The sequence below is a fragment of the Haplochromis burtoni genome, unplaced genomic scaffold (genome assembly GCF_018398535.1).
Source record: "Haplochromis burtoni strain Fernald_Lab_line unplaced genomic scaffold, NCSU_Asbu1 Contig_228, whole genome shotgun sequence".
Taxonomy (NCBI): Eukaryota; Metazoa; Chordata; class Actinopteri; order Cichliformes; family Cichlidae; genus Haplochromis; species Haplochromis burtoni.
The window spans coordinates 193,965-214,142 of record NW_024582589.1 but is presented as its reverse complement, the minus strand read 5'-3'; the positions used below and the strand labels follow the sequence as shown (position 1 = coordinate 214,142).

At 44.8% G+C, this 20,178-nt stretch overlaps 2 protein-coding genes across 5 annotated transcripts; both read right to left on the bottom strand.

Annotated features, from left to right (window-relative positions):
* Nucleotides 1-66: 66 nt before the first annotated feature.
* On the bottom strand, nt 67-5,660 carry LOC102301475. Of its 3 annotated transcripts, XM_014338457.2 has the most exons (4): nt 4,610-5,660; nt 4,255-4,513; nt 4,084-4,166; nt 67-1,061 (listed from the first exon to the last, which is right to left on the bottom strand). In XM_014338457.2, the coding sequence occupies exons 1-4, from the start codon at nt 4,614-4,616 to the stop codon at nt 205-207; spliced, it is 1,206 nt and encodes a 401-aa protein (XP_014193943.1). In that variant the 5' UTR covers nt 4,617-5,660; the 3' UTR covers nt 67-204. The 3 variants fall into 3 exon arrangements, 2 of the variants coding, with proteins under 2 accessions (XP_014193943.1, XP_005937457.1); XM_005937395.2 differs by having other exon boundaries at nt 4,255-5,660; XR_006055132.1 differs by lacking the exon at nt 4,610-5,660 and having other exon boundaries at nt 949-1,061; nt 2,989-4,359.
* Nucleotides 5,661-7,186: 1,526 nt separating this feature from the next.
* Nucleotides 7,187-16,680, bottom strand: LOC121815485 (ubiquitin-associated and SH3 domain-containing protein B-like). 2 transcript variants are annotated; one of them, XM_042226797.1, is made up of 11 exons: nt 16,338-16,680; nt 15,779-15,948; nt 15,460-15,668; nt 14,797-14,941; nt 14,590-14,713; nt 14,379-14,498; nt 14,187-14,279; nt 13,945-14,089; nt 11,863-11,969; nt 11,655-11,764; nt 7,187-10,385 (listed from the first exon to the last, which is right to left on the bottom strand). In XM_042226797.1, exons 1-11 carry the CDS (start codon nt 16,678-16,680, stop codon nt 10,248-10,250), a joined length of 1,704 nt encoding a protein of 567 aa, XP_042082731.1. In that variant the 3' UTR covers nt 7,187-10,247. The 2 variants fall into 2 exon arrangements, with proteins under 2 accessions (XP_042082731.1, XP_042082730.1); XM_042226796.1 differs by having other exon boundaries at nt 7,188-10,385; nt 14,590-14,716.
* Nucleotides 16,681-20,178: the final 3,498 nt, after the last annotated feature.

The window sequence follows — 20,178 nt, the reverse complement described above, 5'->3', positions numbered from 1 at the left end:
CTTATCTTATCTTATCTTATCTTATCTTATCTTATCTTATCTTATCTTATCTTATCTTATCTTATCTTATCTTATCTTATCTTATCTTATCCTGTGTTGTGTTGATAAAGAAAGTGAACCAGGCTAACAGCATCAGAATCAGCACATTTAGACAAAATCGAATGTACCGCATGTTATGTTCACATTTAATGGGACAACACAGTTTTAATCTTCCGCTCTGTGGTCACTCGACTTGCGTGATGACACCCTGAGCAGCTTTTCTTCCTCACATCCCCTCGTCCAATCAAACTCCAGGCGTCCATACCGGGTCTTTCCGCAGAGCTGTGCAGTGACAAAGTTGTGCTGGGAACCCACTGGAATGATACGGTAGAAGCAACCGCCGGCTGTCTCTACGGTGTCTTTCAGCTCGATTTTCTGAACCACCCTCTGATGTGCTGCTGCCAGCTGAGGTTGAGGTGGGGGAATATCTGCCACGAGCTGCACGTCAGTAGCAAATGTGTGTGCGTGCTCTGGAATGTGTAAACGTGCTGCCCGTGCAGACTGGAATCCATGCAGAGAGATGAGTTTGTACAGGTTGTTTCTCCACTCGGCCATGCTTGGTCCCGAGGTTTGGAGCAGCTGTGTGGAGCACTGAATATGAGCAGCGGACACTGTACTATTAAATGTTGGGTCACCACCCAAGTCACTGCTTAGACTTCCCCCCAGACAAGTGGCCTGGACTATGGAGCATGAGGGCACATCGGCAGGGGAGCTGTACAGTCCACCTTTCAACCCGCTCTCAGCAGCATTAGTCTGAAGTGTAGAGGAGCAGGACTGTGGGTTAGGATGGTGCTCAGAGGGGACACAGAGTTTTCCAAGATGTGGCAAGTTGTTTTTGAAGACTTTGGACTTCTTGTAGAGGGCCAGCACTCTGTTATCGAGGCCAGCCTGCACATGGTTAGCTATGCTGTCGAATTTGTGTGAGAAAAGGAGGAACCTTTGATCCTTGATTGGTGACGGTTCTGGTTGTGGTTGAGGATCCTCTGGAGCCAGCAGTGGAGAGTAGGTTTCATTTTGCAGCTCTACGAACATGAAAAGGGCCATAAAATGGTTAAAAAGGTTTTCATGACCACATTAGCTGTTCCTATTTCAACTGCACAAAACACAACTAGTCCCCCAGAGCTATGGAGTGAGGGCCTTCTGGGGGTGCCCAGTGTTGACTTCTGCTAGAGCCACATGAGTTTAAGTCTCCACACTGAACATTATTCTTGTTTCCTTTGATTGGTAAACCTCTGCTCATGTTTACGTTTCTCAAGCTCTTTGTTTTTTTCATACCTTTTCCAGCCGTCTTAAGATTTGATGCTGCTGTATCAAATTTTTAAACATTTGGTTTTCTTTCCACGTTCGATTGGAAATACAAAATGCATTTATGAAATCTTCAAATCACTGTATCCTAGATTTATTCACATTTTACACAGAATCCATCTTAGGTTGGTTTAATAACAGTAAAAATGATCAATATTTGTCCCTGTAAAACTCTACCTTACCTGGTCGTTCTGTTCTGCCTCTTTTCTCCTGCTCACTCTCTTTCCTCTGAACACATCACAGTCAACACAAAACAACTAATATCAGCCAACGAGTGACGTTTGTTGGAGTGAAGGCCCGTCAGCGTCTCTACCACCTCAGACGCTTGAGAGACTTCCAACTGCCCTCCAAGGTGCTCAGGAACTTTTACTCCTGCACCATAGAGAGCATCCTGACGGGAAACATCTTAACCTGGTTCGGGAACAGCACCATGCAGGACAGACGAGCTCTACAGAGGGTTGTGCGGTCAGCTGAGCGCACCATCCGCTCCGAGCTCCCTGACCTGCACTCAATCTACAGCAGGCGGTGCTGGACCAAGGCCAGGAAGATCGTGAAGGACCTCAGCCATCCCAACAACAGACTGTTCTCTCTGTTGAGGTCAGGAAAGCGATTCCGCTCCCTGAAGACCAACACAGAGAGACTGAGGAGGAGCTTCTTCCCGCAGGCGATACGGTCTCTCAATCACACCACCACACAGTACTGACCCACACATATGGTTCTTACACACACACTGGACATTCTGGACATTGTTTTCACTTCATCACTTAATCACTTTAAGCATATTTGCACTGCAGAAGACATAATGTGGATTGCACAACACTGGACATTATATTCTTCATTTCCAGTTAATACTTGTACAGCTGCTGTTATTGTGTATATATATTTATTTATATTTCTTCATACATTCTTATATAGTTCTATATTGTGTATTTTGTTGTACAGTTATTTTATTTTCAACTTTAATTTATATATTTTATCTTATTCTTCCCAGTTAAATTTACCCTTCATTCTAATTTGTGTTGTACAGTTATTTCATTTTTAACCTTAATTTATATTTTATTCCTTCCTAGTTAAATTTACCCTTTTTAATTTTTCATATTTATTTCCTATCTTATTCATAGCCTTTTCCTTTTTTGTTTTCTTTAGGTCACGAGCAGTTGTCCAAGCATTTCACTGCATATCGTACTGTGTATGACTGTGTACGACTGTGTACGACTGTGTACGTGACAAATAAAATTTGAATTTGAATTTATTTTGAATTTGATGTTCACAGAAGTATTGCTGACTTCTGATACTTCTGACGGGGAATCATTTTCTCAACGTACTTTTCTTGTTTGGTCGGGCTGCCCCTCGTCCTTCCTCTCGCTCACATCATTCACTGCGAATGAAAACTGACTGTAAGGAAGCTGCCATAGTAACACATTAATAATAGATGGTATATAAAACATGGACGGAGCTTCTGGGTGGGACAAATGAAGCCAGTGTGGAAATGATTAAGCCTGCAATCTTTGTGAGGTAACAGCTGTGAAGAAAAGCAGTCTGCTTCTACAGAAGACTCTGTGAAACAGGTTTCTATCTCAGCCTCAGTGATCACTGTCCGCCTGAATACACATATGAACTATTTTTAATAAAACTTGGACTTACTATGTTAGCAGCTCATGATTAACAACCCAACCAGCCGGGATGTGGTCTCACAGTCAGACTTGCCCCTCCTCGTCACATCCTGGTTTTGTAACCAGGATGGTGGAGGCAGGAACACTCCTCTCTCAGGGATTTGGACTTCAGAAATAGTGTCGTGGTCGCTTTTAAACAGTTTAACATAGAAAAGTCGTTTCCCTCAGTTGAAACTGTATCGTAGAAACTGAGATTTGCAGTGTTATATTGACAAATGTAACAGAAAAACACACTTTTACTAGAATCTGGACTTAAACTGCGTCCATGTAGGAAACAGCTAGCAGTGATGTAGAGACCACAGGAAGTCAGTGACATCACAAATGACTGTGAGCAAAAAAGCGTGTGTCCTGAGATAAGTTTGAGTGATGGCTTAGACGTCATATAAACGGACGCAGCCTCTGATGTCACCTACGCGTGCAGGTTAGTCAGACCTCCAGCTGACTGTTTAGCCGTCGTTCTCTGACGTCACATGAAACTCAGGTTGAAACTGAGGGATTCTGCATGCTCGTGGGCTAGCGGCGTGTCAATGCCAAGATAGGCCTGAAACATAGCCATCATGCTCTGTGACTCTACTGGGGACAATAATTACCAAAAGAACAAGGACTGTTTGAACAGGAAAGCCATTACCGAGGCTCCAAAGCGAGTGTGGCTGGTTTTCCATAGACTTCTCTTCTTTTACATCCAGAGGACTCGCCCTCTGGTGGCCATTAGGGAGAATGCAGCTTTAAACGTGCTCAGCAAACATTTGCATTCATATTTTTGGTCAAAGCAATAAGGACACAGTTCCCCTCTAATTAAACTGACTTTGAATGGATTTTACTCAAAAGAACAATGTAATCATGTCAATTGAAAAATACTTGACAGTAGGCAGGTTAGAATAACACGTGGTCTTTACTGGAAACAAAGAAATAATTATACTGCAAGTAAATTTCAAACAGTTTAGTTCCAGGCCATATTATATAGTATTACCATATTTTAAAGTTAATTTATTGTGGGGATACTTTAAGCATCTCTGAATATTAGGGACCTGCCCCCAAAATATATATTTCAAATACTGCTGTGTACCTTTGGGAATGACTTCATGGAGCTCCATTTCTGTCTTCAGCTCTCTCACAGGCTTGCTTTTCTTCTCATCACAGGAAGTTGGTCTAGATTTCAAATAAGCACACCTGAATTCAGTAATTCATGATGTACACGATTACCACGAGATGTTCTGAATGACTTTTGAACACTCACAGGAGGTCCGGAGCGTTTGTTGGATCATCTGCTTGCTTCTGAGGCGCCACACTAGCGTCCTCAGAGGGTTTCGGCCGTTCGTTCACAGGACTCACAGTCTGGATAAACTTCTCCATCTCGTCTTTTCCATTTTCTTTCTTCACATCAGTTTTTTTCTTTTTCATCGCCTCCAGCTTCTCTTGAGGTTTTCCAGCTTCCTTTTCTGTCTTCTTCTCTGTTTCTTCTTCCTTCGTGTCCTCACGTCCTTGCCAGTCACGTCCTTTGAACATTTGAACACAAACACGTGATGGAACTAACAGCAGTGTTCAAAACCACCATGATGCATTCTTTAAATGGGACCTACTCTCTTCCCCACCTTTCATATCCCATTACAGTGGTGGATGCTCCTGATAATCATGGCCTTGTCTGAAGCAGTGACACAGCGATCGCCATGAGTCCAAATCTCATGCTGTACACACTGTGAGAGAGCCGAGACGCTACAGCCTCCCCACCAAGGGAAAACCACCAAAGTGCGGGTGATGGGAACCAGCTCTGTGACTGTTGGGGGAAAACTCTGTAAAAAACCCAGGAGAAATAAAGACACAATGAGACAAGGTTTCTTTTTATGCTTTAACGTGAACACGGGTGAGCTGCTGAGAACAACTCACGTCGTGAACAGAGGCTTGGCACTTTTTATAGGAAAGACAGTGAGAACAGGATAAGAAAATAATAAACAGATAAAATAAACAACTCCATATGCTAGTCTCGTCAGCAGAGAGCTGGGAGAAAGCTGTGAGAGATAAAACAATCTAAAACAATATGTCCCAAAACAATATGTCTTCGCTGGGAAAGTCTAAAAGGATAATTCTAAACTAATCTAACCATAGACAAAGGGCATCTTTGTACATTTAAAAGAAGGTAAAGAAACATAGAATCATTTTCCACTAACAGTGACCAATCACACTCAGCTGACGCCTTTAAAGTTTGCTGTATCCAGACAAAGTCAGTCTGTGATTGGATGAATGTGTCTGTTGGCAGTTACATGAATTCAGCGATTAACTGTTTAATATGCACAGAAACACAGTTATTGACACAGTTATTCACAAACCCACCCCAGTCTCAGCGTGACTGCAGACAGCGCTGACTGTGAGCACACAAGCCCCGCCCAGTCTCTGCTAGTATATTCTGTTGGTGAGGGGCAGCCAATCAGAGGAGGTTAGCTTAAAGACAGCAGAGCTTTTTGTAGACAGCCGGGCGAACTGAGAGACTGCAGGCCTAGAATAACACAAATGAGGATTATTTCGACCTGCGACTCATGCTAAGCTCTCGTACTCTGGCAGAATTCAAGACAGACTTTTAATTCATTTGAAAGCCTGATGCTTAGCCTCGTCCACCCCAGCTGTGAAACTCAGAAACCAGTCTTACTTGTTATCATCTATCGTCCACCTGGGCCTTACACAGAGTTTCTGTCTGATTTCTCAGACTTTATATCTAATTTAGTTCTGAACTCAGATAAAATAATTATTGTGGGTGATTTTAACATCCATGTAGATGATAAAAATGACAGCCTCAACATGGCATTTAATCTGTTATTAGACTCAATTGGCTTCTCTCAAAATGTAAAAGAACCCACCCACCACTTTAATCACACTCTAGATCTTGTTTTAACATATGGCATAGAAACTGAACATTTAACAGTGTTTCCTGAAAACCCTCTCCTGTCTGATCATTTCCTGATAACATTTACTATTTACAATAATTGATTACACAGCGGTGGAGAGTAGACTTTATCAAAGTAGATGTCTTTCTGAAAGCGCTGTAACTAAGTTTAAGAATATAATCCACCCACTGTTATCATCTTCAATGCCCTGTACCAACATAGAGCAGAGCAGCTATCTGAACGCTGACCTCCAACAGAGGTCGATTATCTTGTTAATAATTTCACCTCCTCACTACGTACGACTCTGGATACTGTAGCTCCTGTGAAAACTAAGGTCTCTAATCAGAAGTACCTGACTCCGTGGTATAATTCTCAAACACGTAGCCTAAAGCAGATGACTCGTAAGCTGGAGAGGAAATGGCGTGTCACAAATTAGAGGATCATCATTTAGCCTGGAGAAATAGTTTGCTGCTTTATAAGAAAGCCCTCCGCAAAGCCAGAACATCTTACTATTCATCACTGATTGAAGAAAATAAGAACAACCCCAGGTTTCTCTTCAGCACTGTAGCCAGGCTGACAAAATATCTTTTCTCTTTTGGTCTCCCCTTTTTGTTAAATCCAGAATTGAATTCAAAATCCTGCTCCTCACATACAAGGTCTTAAATAATCAGGCCCCATCTTATCTTAATGACCTTGTAGTACCATATCACCCTATTAGAGCACTTCGCTCTCACACTGCAGGCCTACTTGTTGTTCCTAGAGTATTAGTATGGGAAAGACCTCAGATACTTGAAATGTGCAATTCACTTGTATTTTTATTTTCTATTTATTCTATTATCCCTTGTATATTTTATTTATATATGTTGTGTTGTGTGTGTGTGTTGTGTGTGTGTGTGTGTGTGTGTGTGTGTGTGTGTGTGTGTGTGTGTGTGTTGTATAAATAATGATTCTGTGACTTCTGTGGTGCTGTGCTTTGGAAACCGAATTTCCCAGAGGAACCCACCCGAGGAGTAATAAAGTTCTATCTTATCTTAAAAGTAGAATGGGAGGCAGAGCCTTCAGTTTTCAGGCCCTCTTCTGTCCAAGCATGTCTTTCCTGTCTTCCTTCTCTCACCCCAACCAATCACAGCAGATGGCCCCGCCCCTCCCTGAGCCTGGTTCTACCGGAGGTTTCTTCCTGTTAAAAGGGAGTTTTTCCTTCCCACTGTCACCAAAGTGCTGCTCATAGGGGGTCATATGATTGTTGGGTTTTTCTCTGTATGTATTATTGTACGGTCGACCTCACAATATAAAGCACCTTGCGGCGACTGTTGTTGGTGCTATATAAATAAAATTGACTTTAATTGAATCTAAGAAAGAAAAAAACGCCGGCCTTAGTGAGCACGAGGCCATAAAGATTTTGATGAAGGTATTTTAGGGAAAGTCCCAGAGTGACCAACACTTTAACTGTGAGGCGAATGTACAGGACGGTCTGCATGTACAGTATTTTCTTGTTTTTCTATAATTACAGTACTGTGCAAATTCATGAGCTGGACATCATTTTTTCTCTCGCAGCCTCTATTGATCACATAAGTATTACAGGAAAAAAACAAAAGTGGCACCAATGTGTCAATATATACGAGCCTAAACGGATTTAAGAGCCAGCAGTCTTCAGTCAGATTTGCTGGTTATGAACAATCAATCTTCACAAAACGATTAGGTATTGATTTTTATTTGACTCATTCTCCTTTACAGTAACTGCATCAAATCAATCAAGTCAAACAGACAATAACTTGCACACATGTAGCAAAACTTCAGTTATGGAGAAAAATTATGCTTCTCTTTCAGCTTCCATCAGAACAAAACACAAAGGATCATCGTTCAGTTGTAGGCTGACGCTCACACACGAATCACTATGAAAATATTACAGCCGTTAAAAAGCACAGCTGCTCTTTATCCTTCAGCACGAGACAGAGACACACACACACAGACACACACACACACACGCACTCGCACACACACGCACTCACACACGCACACACGCACTCGCACACACACGCACTCACACACGCACACACGCACACACACACACACACGCACAGTTTAAATTACAGGCCAACATTTCTTTAAATTAAGTGCTGTACACATCTGGTGATATAATCAGACAATAAATAAAGAGTAAAGGAACACCATGGCTTCTTCCTCGTCACTTTTAACACAGATTAAGACTTTATGTTGCTCCTGAATGTTGGACATTTATTAAACAGGAAGAAACTTTCACATTCGTGTGGGAGCAGTGACTCTTCCCTCACACATTTGCATCTGTGACCACTGTGCAGTGACTGAATTCAGCAATGCTACAAGTGCTTAGCGGGTCTGATGTGAGGTTTTCACTGCATGGACTGACTCGAGCATCGCGTCGTGTCGCCGCTGCTGTGTTCCTCCTGACTGATGCTTCTCACTGAGAGGTTTCATTGCAGACTGGTCATACGGTTTTTACAACGCAGATGTGTTCCTGCAGCTTCTTTCTTTACTCTGAGAGCAAAATTCATTGTTAGCTCTTCATAATTTACAGTTTGACAGAAATGCTAGTCAATCAGGGATTATCCCGGTTTAAAAATCTGAAAGTGATACAGCTTACAAAACAGAAACAGTTTAGAACAAGTCAAGCTTATAACAGGTTATTAAATCACCAAATGCTGTTATTAGTCTTGAATTCTCTTTATCCACCGTACTGGTTTCAGCTGCTTTTACCTGTGATGTGAGTGGAGCTCTGTTGTCTGTAGCAGACATGGCAGCCGTGCAGCTGGAGTGCAGGGAACGGCTACACTTGCCAGCTGTGCCAAACTGCTTCTTTAAAGGAGCAGTTCTTCTAAACGTTGGTTGAGTCTAAGCTGAACTCTCCGCACACACGTTTCTACACAGCGACCCTTTAAAATGATCAGCGCTGAGAAGCCTTTTTTCAAACTGTGGCGCTGGTGATGAACACCATGATGCTGTATGTGAACGCAGCCTTAGCTCTCGTGTTAGCAATGGAAGCTGCTCTGCACTTGGAACAACGCAGACTACTTTGCTAGTATGCACGAAGACGCCAGCATTACATTGCAGTGGGAACTCATTTTGCATTGGCAGCATGAGCCAGGATTCCCCAAACGCAGCGGGATAAAAGAGCAGATGTGTGAATACGTCGTTTCTGCTACAGCTGCTGATGGCAGTTGGTACATCAGTTTAATCTTAGACAGGGGCAACATCACAGTCAATCAGTGGAACAGTTTTCAAACCACACACACACTGTGTGTGTCTTAAATGTAGTCAACACCTGAGATACAGAGCATAAGTTCTTGCATGCTGTTAGAAATGATACCTGTTTTTATTATTTTTGCTTGTAACAATAAAGGCTTATAAATAAATACAAATAAAAGTGGAAGACGTTTCTGATCGCTGAGAGCGTCTGAACAACAAACTGCTGCTGGACCAGAATTAAGAAGCTACTTTGTGATTGTCGGTATTGCAGGTCGTGACGTTGCTGCAGAGACACCGCTGTCCTCAGTGTGCTACATATGGAGACGACAGTGGGGGGATGCATTGTACGGGGGCATCGGGAGGGTGTGACGAAGACTACGAGCTGTGGCGTAAACGTTCTACCTCAGCTGGTGACGTGGCAGCGGCAGGACACGGGACGCCAACTCCATGAAAGCTCCAATAACACTACGCTGTTGTTCTGATCGGGAGCTCTGTGGTTACAAACCCACAGTCTCATGAAATTTTGAGAAACTCCACTGCAGAACAAAAAGTGTTCAGGATCCTTCACATGTGTTTACATAAAGCCATGTTTTTAATGATGTTGTTTATTGTAAAGTTAGAATAAAACAGTATGTGATGCCTTTCTTTGCCCCATTCAAGGGGAAATCTTTGGACTTACTGTAAATGGAGGTGGTCAGTCTACTGTAACTAATCTTTTGTCCTGTCCAAATGTAATACTACAAAAACATCGGCGTGTTTAAAACTGATTGTAATTTCACGCTTTGAGCAAAAACATTTACACCTATAGCCAGAATGCTACTGCGTGCTAACGTCACAACTCAATAGATCAAATTCTGAGTCTTCACTAAAATCAATCAAACGTAATTTTTAATAGAGAACCGCCGTCTTATGATCCTGATGCGTTTCCTGAGACTGGGTGGGTGACATCTGAGCGTGCTTAATGTTGAGCGAACACACGCTGCCAAACGTTGTCACCTGGGGCAGAGAGCCGAGGCGCTCTCTGCTGACGGGCTGAAAGTTCCAGTATTTGGAGGAAGGGCGGGGGTGGGGCGGCGGTGCCACTGCAGTCCGAGTGTGTACATCATCAGGTTAAGAGGGTCTGCTCAGGCCGTCATTCTTGCAGGAGCGTCTCCCTCCAGTCAAAGCTGTGGTTTGGCCCATGTGTGAGGGGGAGGATGGGAGGGTCCGCTAACTGCCACACCCCCGTGTCCCCCTGCTCCTCGCAGGAGCAAAAGCCCAGGTAAGGGATCTGAGGAGCAAGCAGAGCAAAGGAAACGTGACTCGGAGAGTAGATTAAAGATGACGGCGGTCCAACACAAAAACTTTGTAACATTTTCATTATCGTTTCCTGGATTTTCCCGTGTTTCCAAATTGAGCGCTCCTCATTTAACCTCCAACAGGAAGGAAGCCACGACTTCATAGATATTATGTTACAAGACTTTGTTTTATGTGTACTCACACTAACAGAGCACGTGACGTGAATGTGGGAAATACAAGGATAATAATCTTTGTATCATTTCTTTGTATTTAACAAAAACACATATTACTGTTTCATTAATTATTTATAAAGAATATTTTTTGATCCTTTTAAGTTTCCACTTTAATGCAAACTGATTTATTTATTTCCTATTTTTTGACATCATCAGCTGTTTTATACTTCACAGTGTCATCCAGCAGAGCGCAGCACAGTCAGTGTGAGTATGAGAAGCAGTTAATGACCCTCAGTGAACATCAACAGGAACATGAACTGCAGCGTGGACAGATCCTGTACTGTGATGGCACAAAGCTACGGCAGCGTTTAGTTTACCGTTGCTAAAAACACATAAAACTGCTTTTTTGTTCCGTTTAATTGAAAAGGGAAACCAAAGTAAAACCAGAGGGGAACGCACGCACTTCACTTTTTGACTTTGCGTTATCTGTTGTCATTTGGGCATTTCCAATCTTCCGCAGCCATGTTTGGTTTGACTGTTTCACATTAACACCCTGGATAAACACTAAAGCCTCAGTGACGTGAGACACATCAACTCATTTCCCCCCAATGAGCCACCCAGAGAACAAACGTTATCTAAAGAGGAAGTTTAGTCTGGTAGGAACCCACAAACATGATGGTAGAAACTGTGCACATGAGAGCTTCCAGTCGCTTCCCTGCTTTTCAAGTCGGGTCAGAGAGCTGAGCATGAGCGAGCTGGGCACTAAAAACAATTAAGAGTAAATGCACATGTTCCTTATTTAAACTGAAACCATGATAGACAGTAGGGCTCGTGTTTGTTCATCACATGATTTCAGAAATGTCCCGTTCACAGTTTGTTATTGTCTGATCCTCCAAAACCCGTCAAAGAAATACAGCTTTGACTGTGTTTCCCTCTATACAGTGAACGCACCCCTGTTTTTGCACAAATGGGCTGGATGAGAGGAGGCTGGGAAGCCAGACGGAAGCAGTGACGGATGGGCAGAAAGGTGGAATGTAACAAAGACAATAAAACAGATGCACCAGATGAAAAGAGGTGTGTGAGCGGACCTTTCGGACGACTTGGATGAAGTCCTTGGCGCTCTGTGGGCTGCGGCCCTGCAGCTGGCGCGTGCAGGCCTCTAAGGAAGAAGCGTGGGCTACAATCAGCACGTTGTTTCCTACGGAGAGTGGAAACCCAGGCGGGATGCACAAAGACATGAACATGCTGATCTTTAAACATTCCACATCTGCAGCAGCTCTGCTGTGTGTCTCTTACCACTGTTTTTGCAGTCTGACAGGATGTCTTTGGTTACTTGATAGCTCCGACTCATGTAGTTCTCGTAGGACTCGGACACAGTGAGCTTGCTGACTGGGATCAGAGGTCTGCATTGAGATAAATAATTAGTGAAACATGTTAGGCAGTGGTAAGTGTCTTCTTTGTGCCTTTGAGTGGGCGTGGACTGCAGTTTGGGAGACGGAGTAAGACTCGCTCTGGATCCTTCAGTCCATCAGGACTACAGAGGAGATCTCTGCAGGCCAGGCAGACATACACAGGGTTCCTGCTGGCGTGTTACAAACCCTGCTGCTCCTGCTTCAACCCCCCAAAAGTTGGGACTCAGTGTAAAATCCGTAAAAGCAGAATGCAACGATTAGCAAACCTCTTAATCCTGTACAGTATTTTAATCACAACAGAAGTCCAATGCTTACACTAAGACATTTTCTATTTTATGGAAAATATTAGCTCATTTTATCCCAAAAGACGGCCTTGTAGGTTTACAGTTGTGCCATACTCCTTCCATTTCTGAATGATGGCTTGAACAGTGGGATGTTCAAGGCATGTTCTCTCAGACAAGCTCTGAGGCCGTCACAGAGCAGCTGTATCTGTACTGACATTAGATTACACACAGTCCAATAAAATTGATTCATGTTTGTGGCTGTAATGTGACAAAATGTGGGAAAGTTCAAGGGGGCCCAATACTTTTGCAAGCCACTGTATATCATCTACAGAAAGATTCAGAGAATCTGGAGCAGCGGCTGTGCACAAGGCTGAATATCACGAATGCAAACAGTCACGACTCTGTGCACGGGTTCAAGAACACTTCCAGAACACAGCCCGCTGTGCCACGCAGGCAGGTTAAAGCTGTGTCGCACACATCATCTCTGGACCCAAGCTCATTCAACATGGACCGACGGAAGATGGAAAACTGCTCTGTGATCAGACAAATCAAACATTTGTAACGTCCTGTGGACTAAAGAGCAGCGGCTGGCTTGTTATCACGTAGTTCAAAAGTCTCCACCTCTGATGGGATGAAGGAGATGGTGGAACGACACAGCAACATGTGCTGCCATCCCGACCGTGTCCTTTCCAGGGAAGAACCGTCCATATTTCTGTGAAACCACACAGAGTTACGACAGTGCGGCTTCACAGTACAAGAGTGTTGAACTGGCCTGCAGACCACCAGCGGAAACATTGAGAACATGGTAAATGGACTGATTCTTATACAGCGCTTTTCTACTCTCCCGGAGTACTCAAAGCGCTCTATACAACACGCCACATTCACCCAGTCACACCCATTCTCACAAGCACTACCTCTGTACTGAGTGCTTTCTAACTACACTCATACACATTCATACTCCGATGGATGCATTGGAGAGCAACTTGGGGTTAGTATCTTGCCCAAGGATACTTGGCATGCAGACTGGAGGAGCCTGGGATCGAACCTCCAACCTTCCGATCAGTAGGTAACCTGCTCTACCTCCTGAGCTACAGCCACCCACATCATGAAACAAAGAAGACGACATGACCGAGGAGAGTCGAGCAGCTACGATCCTCTGTGAGACCACAGCGGGACAACCTCGGCCACAGGTCCAGCAGCTGCTCTCCTCACGTCCAAACATTTATGGACTGCTGTTAGAAGAGTTGCTGCCCAGCTACAGCCAGGACACGTTGCTGCCATTAAATAAAATATGAGCTAATATTATTCTTCAAATGGTCCTTTCTCTTTTCTAACATCTGATATATTTTCTGCGCTCTACTGTGAGTGAAATACAGTTCATGGTAAATGGACTGACTCTGATACAGAGCTTCTCTCTCGCTTCATACAACACATTCACACTTGGCGTTAGTATATTTGTAGATTAGAGGGATGCAGACTGGCAGGGATCGAACCACCAACCTTCCCATCATCACATGACCAGCATTCATACCATTGTTTTCTGTGTGGATTTATATTTACAGTTGTATAGATACGTCTTAGTTTCTCTCCGTATTAGAGGTGTGAAATATGCAACTCTAACACGGCACAGTTAGCATCCAAAGTCCCCACACAAGCAAAAGCCGCTGCTCGGCAGTCATCACCTGTAAGTTGTGTCAACACTGAAGTGTGCAACAGCCAGGTCGGTGGGAGGTATCCACGCAGGCATCGAGCTCCCAGACACCCACTTGGTCCATTCGAAAAGCCCCGGCTCCACTCGCACCTTCAGCTTGCTGTCCTGCTGTAAACCTGTTCGCACAAACCAAATGTCGTAGATAAAAAAAAGAAACGCACTATCTCGATGTGTCGGCGCGACCGCTGGTGCACAGGCCAGACCCGTTTTTACCTTTCAGGATGTTCTGTGCAGTCTGAACACATCGCAGAGCGGGAGAGCAGTACACAAAGTCTATGGCTGTGTTGCTCTCTAACAGGGCTTCACCTGGAGAAGAAAGCAAAGCACAAGTGCAAAAACAAAAATGTCAGCCTGCTCATCAGCAGCAGGTGCTTTACACCATTCACATCTGCACCAGTCACGTACCCACAAGCCGGGCCTGGGTGGATCCAAACACAGTAATGGGAGCATCCATGTCATAGTCTCTCTGTCCTCCCCACAGAGGCAGACTGGGAGGCATGTTCAGGTTGGAACGTACGTATCTACCTGCAGAGGCGGGGAGAAAAGTACCGCTGCATGTCCAAACCTCACCGTGAGACGCACAAAGACAGTAATGAAGGTGTGTGGACGTGCTCACCTTTACTATCTGAGCAGAGGGAGAGCCAGTGTTTGCCAAAGACCACATCCATCCTCTCACCGTGGCGGCACACGAAAAGAGTCCGCTTGGGTTGCCGAGAGTGACCCCCGCTGATCCGCAGAACCTGCTGAACATCCGAGTAACAGGGCGCTTGAACATTTGGACAGATAACAGCAACATTTAGTGCGCAGTTCACAGGTTGAGTACCTGCATTGGATGACAGATGAGACTAAGGGACGGCGTGTCCCCAGGACTTGTGCTATCGGGACGGCGGCTGTCCAACAGTCCATCGAACAGGCCTCTGTCTTTACTGCCCTTGTCACTGGCCTCACAGCTGAAGAACGAGTGGGAGCTGTGGTTGGTGGAAAAACACTGTCACTGTAAATCTGGTGCTACGCAAATAAAATGGAATTGAACTGAACTGAGAGACGTGCGTGATGTGAACCTTTAAATATTCTGATTGTTTCTTTGGATCCTGAGAAGTAAGGTTAACGTTGCCATATCGAAACACAGTGAGGCAGGGCGTGGTCTGCGATGCCGCTGCAGGTGAGATGGATGCACCTGGGCGGCATCTGCAATCATGCTTAAAATCTGTGCTCTGTCTGAGTCAGTGCTGTTGTAGTCGATGTGGATATCAAGCTGTGAGCTGTAAAGCTGCAGCCGAGTTTGTGAACAGCAACTGTGTGTGGCCAATAAAGTGTGTAAGACGCTGAAAAGCACGAACATGTGGACGGGTCCGCCGTGGTTTTGTTACGCACAGATTCTTTGGTTTGGGCTAGCTGCAGACGCACTGTGCAAAGCCTACAGTCATCAGTGAATGTGCACGCTCATAAATATTCAGCAGCAACGTTCCTCGTGTGCTACACTTACGCATGAAACACCCAGGTGTCAGATTCATCCGCCAGGCTCACATAGTTCTCAGGCAGCAGGCCGGACAGCCCGGTGGCGAGCGAGGTCCCGTACACCCAGCCCTCGCTGGTACTGTTCTGATCCACGGGAGACATAAAGACGAAATCCCCGGGAACCAGCTCCAGCTCATCGTCGTTCTGTGGCACGTAGGGGTACATCACCCTCAGGGTCTGCATCGGCCAATCACAGACAAGCAGAACATACAGACATCACTACTCAATAGCTGTCCTCAGTGTGTGCAGTTCTGGAGCATGCGGGGTTTAGTCTGAATATCAGCTACCTCGTGGTTAGCAAAACGAATGTCCCGGGAGAACAGAACAGCCAGCCAATCACATCCCAGCTTCACTTCAATGCCCTTAGCGAGCTTCTCTAGTGAGGGGAGGTGATCACTGGGGAAGTTGTAGGCTAGAGTTACATGGAGCTGCTTCTTGTGAGGCTCCACGTGGACTTCTGACAGAGACAGAGGGACAGGAGACATGTCACACAGGGACTGCTTTCAGAACAAAGGCGCGCTTTGCTTTCAATCTGAAGAAACCTGTGTCTATTTTTTTCTTTAATGCTAAACAACCAAAATATAACAGAGCATCTGCTCTGATAAGATGTGGGCGCGTCGCTGTACTCGGAGTGACAGAATGAGCGAGGCCTTCAATAAGCTGTTAAGAACGCTGTTCACAACAAGCACAAAGGCAGTCAGCATGCATTACTCTGTGACAACAGTGAAGTGATGCTGACAGACGGTGACACACTGTGAAAGATGGAACAGACTGACAGGAAGATACATGTCTTTAATATCAGCAAGTATTGTGGGTGCAGATATCCCTCACGCTCGTACTTCTTACCTGCCTTCCTGACAGCCTCTGCGGCAAAGTCAGCTGCAAACAGCTTGAGGATATCGGCCACCTGCTCCTCCACGAAAAGACCGATGAAGTTAGAAGATGTGTAGAGCTCCAAAGGCAGCGGGCTGGGAAACCGACCCCGCCACTGCTGTACGCTGGCCTGGAGGGCTTCGCACAGAGCTTCTACTTTGTGGTCTGCACACTGTGTAAGCAAGAAGAGATGGTCAGAGTGAGGGCTGGGTGCCATACTGATGCACATCTGTGGAGTCTCTGGAATATAACAATGATGCTGCTCATTAAGAAATATCTGCTGTGAAGAAGATGTAAACATGCAGAACGACAACATACAGTTTTAGAGTGCTACACATTTGTGTAGTTCGCTTTTTTGTAAAGTTCACAAAACTCTCATGTGTGTGGATGTTACGCTATTTCCTCTTGTTTTGAAAGCTTCTTTTGTGGCTTCCTGTGGTTTATTACTTTCCTTTTTTAACTTCCTCCTTTGATGTTTTCCCACCATTGTATTTGCCTTGACTCAGTTCACTTGTCTTATTGTCCCTCCTCCCTATTTCAGATATTCGTATTTACCAGAAATGTCTTCAATCTTAAAGATTTTGTACAAAGATCTCTCTTCTGGCTCTTGGAGGAGGCGGACGCATCTTTCACCCTCTCCTTCCCTTATCTTCCCTGCTGCTGCTTCTATGTCCTTGTCTAGACCCTGAGAGAGTCTCTCTTTCTCACTCTTGTTCTCTAAAACTAAAGAAGAACTATGGATTTGATCAACTGGTCCCTTAATGCTATTGACACTCTATTCTCGACGAGAAGCCTGGGTTCGGGAGAGCCAGAGTGTCCCAGAAGGACGTTCCCTGCTGGATACACGATGGACGGGTGGCAGAAGTGGCGAGTCGTGTGCCTGGCGAGACTGTCTATCGAGGACATTGAAGACATCTACTTATTCGGACCCATGATAACAGGGCTCTTGCTGTTTGGAGCTGGCTTGGCCCTGGCTTACCGGAAAGTGAAGAAAGCAGTGACTGCTGTTCAAAACCCCACAAGGCTCGCCGCTCTGATGGAAACTGTGGGAAGAGCGGTGAGTGCTCAGACTGTCCTTACTGAACGAAATATGGGAAAGATCTCGGAGGAGCTCACGGCTCGTCAAAGAGAGATACACCTGGAGACCAGTGATGGACATTAGAACGAGTGTAAAATGGGTGCAGTTCGACCTAAAACCAGTTACCTACATCTATAATGCGGCTATACCCCCACCCCCGACAGCGCCAGCTGCTTGAAGGTTGACGCCGAGGAGAACAACAACATTCTTCCGGGAGATACGATAACGAGAATGAACTGACTCAAGGCCACCTGCGTAGGCTGCGGACTGTTGATCTTAGCCCAACAGGCTAAAGGACACTTTCTCCGGCTGAACTCAGGACACACACCCCGACACGCACACATGCACACTGATATGCACTCACCACACTCCCTTCCCCGGATCCAACGCCTCCTCCCATGCTTACCTCCCCCAAGGAGACAGCGTCTCAGCTGGAGGCGCGAGGACTCGCAGCGTCCGTGACGACTGTGTACATCATATCTGTGCTTTTTTACATGCTATGGAGTTTTTGTGTTTTCTCCTCATGACGACTCACTGGTTGGAAGTCATCATGGGCAGAACCCTTTTTTTCTCCTGACTTTGCCCCTATATGTTACATATCTCACTGTCTATCCCTTTTTTTGCTGCCTCGTCTGACCTGTCTCCCCAATGGAAGTTTGTATATTGTATTGTCGACAGACCCAGTCGACCATACAGGCAACTGCAACTGACAAATAAAGCTTATCCTTCAATTATTTTTATGATTCAGTTCTTACTCATCTCTAAGGCTACGTTCACACTGCAGGTCTTTATGCTCAATTCCGATGTTTTGATCAAATCGATTTTTTTGTCTGGTTGTTCACACTACAAATAAAATGTGACAGCAAACGCGCTCTGGTGTGAACGGTTCACGGCCCTCAAAGCGGCCGCATGTGCAAAAGAAGACGTCACACACAACGCGCTCTGTTTACGGAAGTAAAAATGGCGGCTACATATGGGCTCAAATGTGTCATAAATATTTTGTATGCGTAAAAAAGATTTGTGTGTGGACTTAGAAAAAAACCCTGCAAGTTACAAGTACGGAATTTTGACCCTATTTTTCTTCCTTCATCTGATTGGTCAATGTCATGTCAATCACAAATGTAACAATCCAATCAGAGAACAGATGGGTTTGGCTGTCGAGGGGCGCTTTTTTTGAACTGCAGGTCTTTGAAGGGAATAAATGCCCTTTTACATGCCAACCCAGCGTTTTCCTTCATCACCACGAAGGAAAACAGTCTGTGGTCGTCCGAGTTTGGTGATTTTTGTGTCACAGGTCTACGTGTTTAATACAGGGACTTCCACAGCCTTTTCAACAGCGCTGCGGACCGCGGGGGGGGGGGCAGTGTTTTGGAAATGACAGTCTTCATTACAAAGCTTTCTTCGTTATGAATTAGCATACATGTTTTTATTGAACATTTGAAGAACTAGCAAAAAAACAAAACTCTTGTAGAGGACATAAAGTCAGAGATAGAAAAGACAAGGAGCAGGTGCATCTAGTACAGGTAGAGCTGCTGCAAAAACCCACAGAGCCCAGCAGCCAGCGAACAAATTCTGGATCCTTTGCTTTTAGTTAGCAGTTAGCATTAGCAGCACATCCTGCTCCGATGTGAAAGGACTTTTATGCTGCGCACTGTGACTCACAGCAATGGTCCTGGGTCAGCCCTGACTTTGTGTTAAACTAATCCTAAAGTAATAATGGTATTTCTAACCACTGATATACCACAACTTTATCCTTTCAACAGCTGCTGAAAGTTAGGGGACCTAGCTGCAGTGTTGCCAACTCCTCAGTAACTAAAATCGCTATTGGCTGTCCTAAAAGTCGCTAGAAGTCGCTAAATGACGCCATCACCTAATTTGCATAATTGGTCATGCTAATATAATTGTAACCTACGCTGTTGGAGAGAGACATAACATTGTGGAAGAGACAAAGTGAGCAAAAAACTTCCTAAATGCATTTAGAATTTATTTAGAACTACAAATTAAATTTCTTTTAGCAAGCATTGTTTTTTAATGTCACAATTCCAACCCTGCTCCTTTATCCAGGCCTGGACCGGCAAAAGTGACCCGAAATAGGCGCTCTGGTGGAGTTACTTTGTGTGTGTGTGTGTGTTTATAAGTAGTTTTAAACCTTGTGATCCACAAAACAGCATAACAGTAAAGGAAGAACTGACTGTGTTACAGTCAGTGCGGGATCTCATGCGCGGTTCATTTGCAGTTTGGACGCATAGGTGTGAACATCTCCTGCAGCTGGGGGAGGACTATCCTCCACCCGTGAGCGCTTTAGCACAGGTGAAGTGCCCACGGCAGCACCGCTGCTTGGTGAGAGTAAGAGCAATACGCCCTTTTATGTCAAAAAGTCGTCATAAATAAGTCTCCAATAACACCAGAAAAAGTCGCCAGATTTGTCGCTAGTCGCTTTTTAGAAAAAAAAAAGTCGCTAAGGGGGTCTGAAAACTCGCTAAATATAGCGACAAAGTCGCTAAGTTGGCAACACTGCCTAGCTGCTATCAGATATTTATATAGAGATCCTCCAGCTTCAAACTGTATCACCCTTCAAAGACCTGGGCCCTATTTCAGGAAGCCGGTTTAGAAAACTCAGAGTGAAAAACGATACTCAGGGTTGAGTAACCCCGAACTGTCCAACTCGGAATATTCGGTTTCAGAAAGGCTGATAACAATTAGTTCAATCAACGTGAAGTTGCTTTAACCCCAAGT

What these genes read in the sequence shown, in the direction of transcription:
- LOC121815485 (XM_042226796.1), bottom strand. Translation starts at nt 16,680, where the DNA reads ATGTTGTCGTTCTGCATGTTTACATCTTCTTCACAGCAGATATTTCTT. An exon ending in GTCAGACTGCAAAAACAGTG is followed by an intron (nt 11,765 to 11,862) that starts GTAAGAGACACA and finishes CACTCTCCGTAG; the next exon opens with GAAACAACGTGCTGATTGTA. An exon ending in TCATCCAAGTCGTCCGAAAG is followed by an intron (nt 10,386 to 11,654) that starts GTCCGCTCACAC and finishes CTTGCTCCTCAG; the next exon opens with ATCCCTTACCTGGGCTTTTG.
- LOC102301475 (XM_005937395.2), bottom strand. Translation starts at nt 4,523, where the DNA reads ATGTTCAAAGGACGTGACTGGCAAGGACGTGAGGACACGAAGGAAGAA. An exon ending in ACAAACGCTCCGGACCTCCT is followed by an intron (nt 4,167 to 4,254) that starts GTGAGTGTTCAA and finishes TTTGAAATCTAG; the next exon opens with ACCAACTTCCTGTGATGAGA. An exon ending in CCATGAAGTCATTCCCAAAG is followed by an intron (nt 1,062 to 4,083) that starts GTACACAGCAGT and finishes TCATGTTCGTAG; the next exon opens with AGCTGCAAAATGAAACCTAC.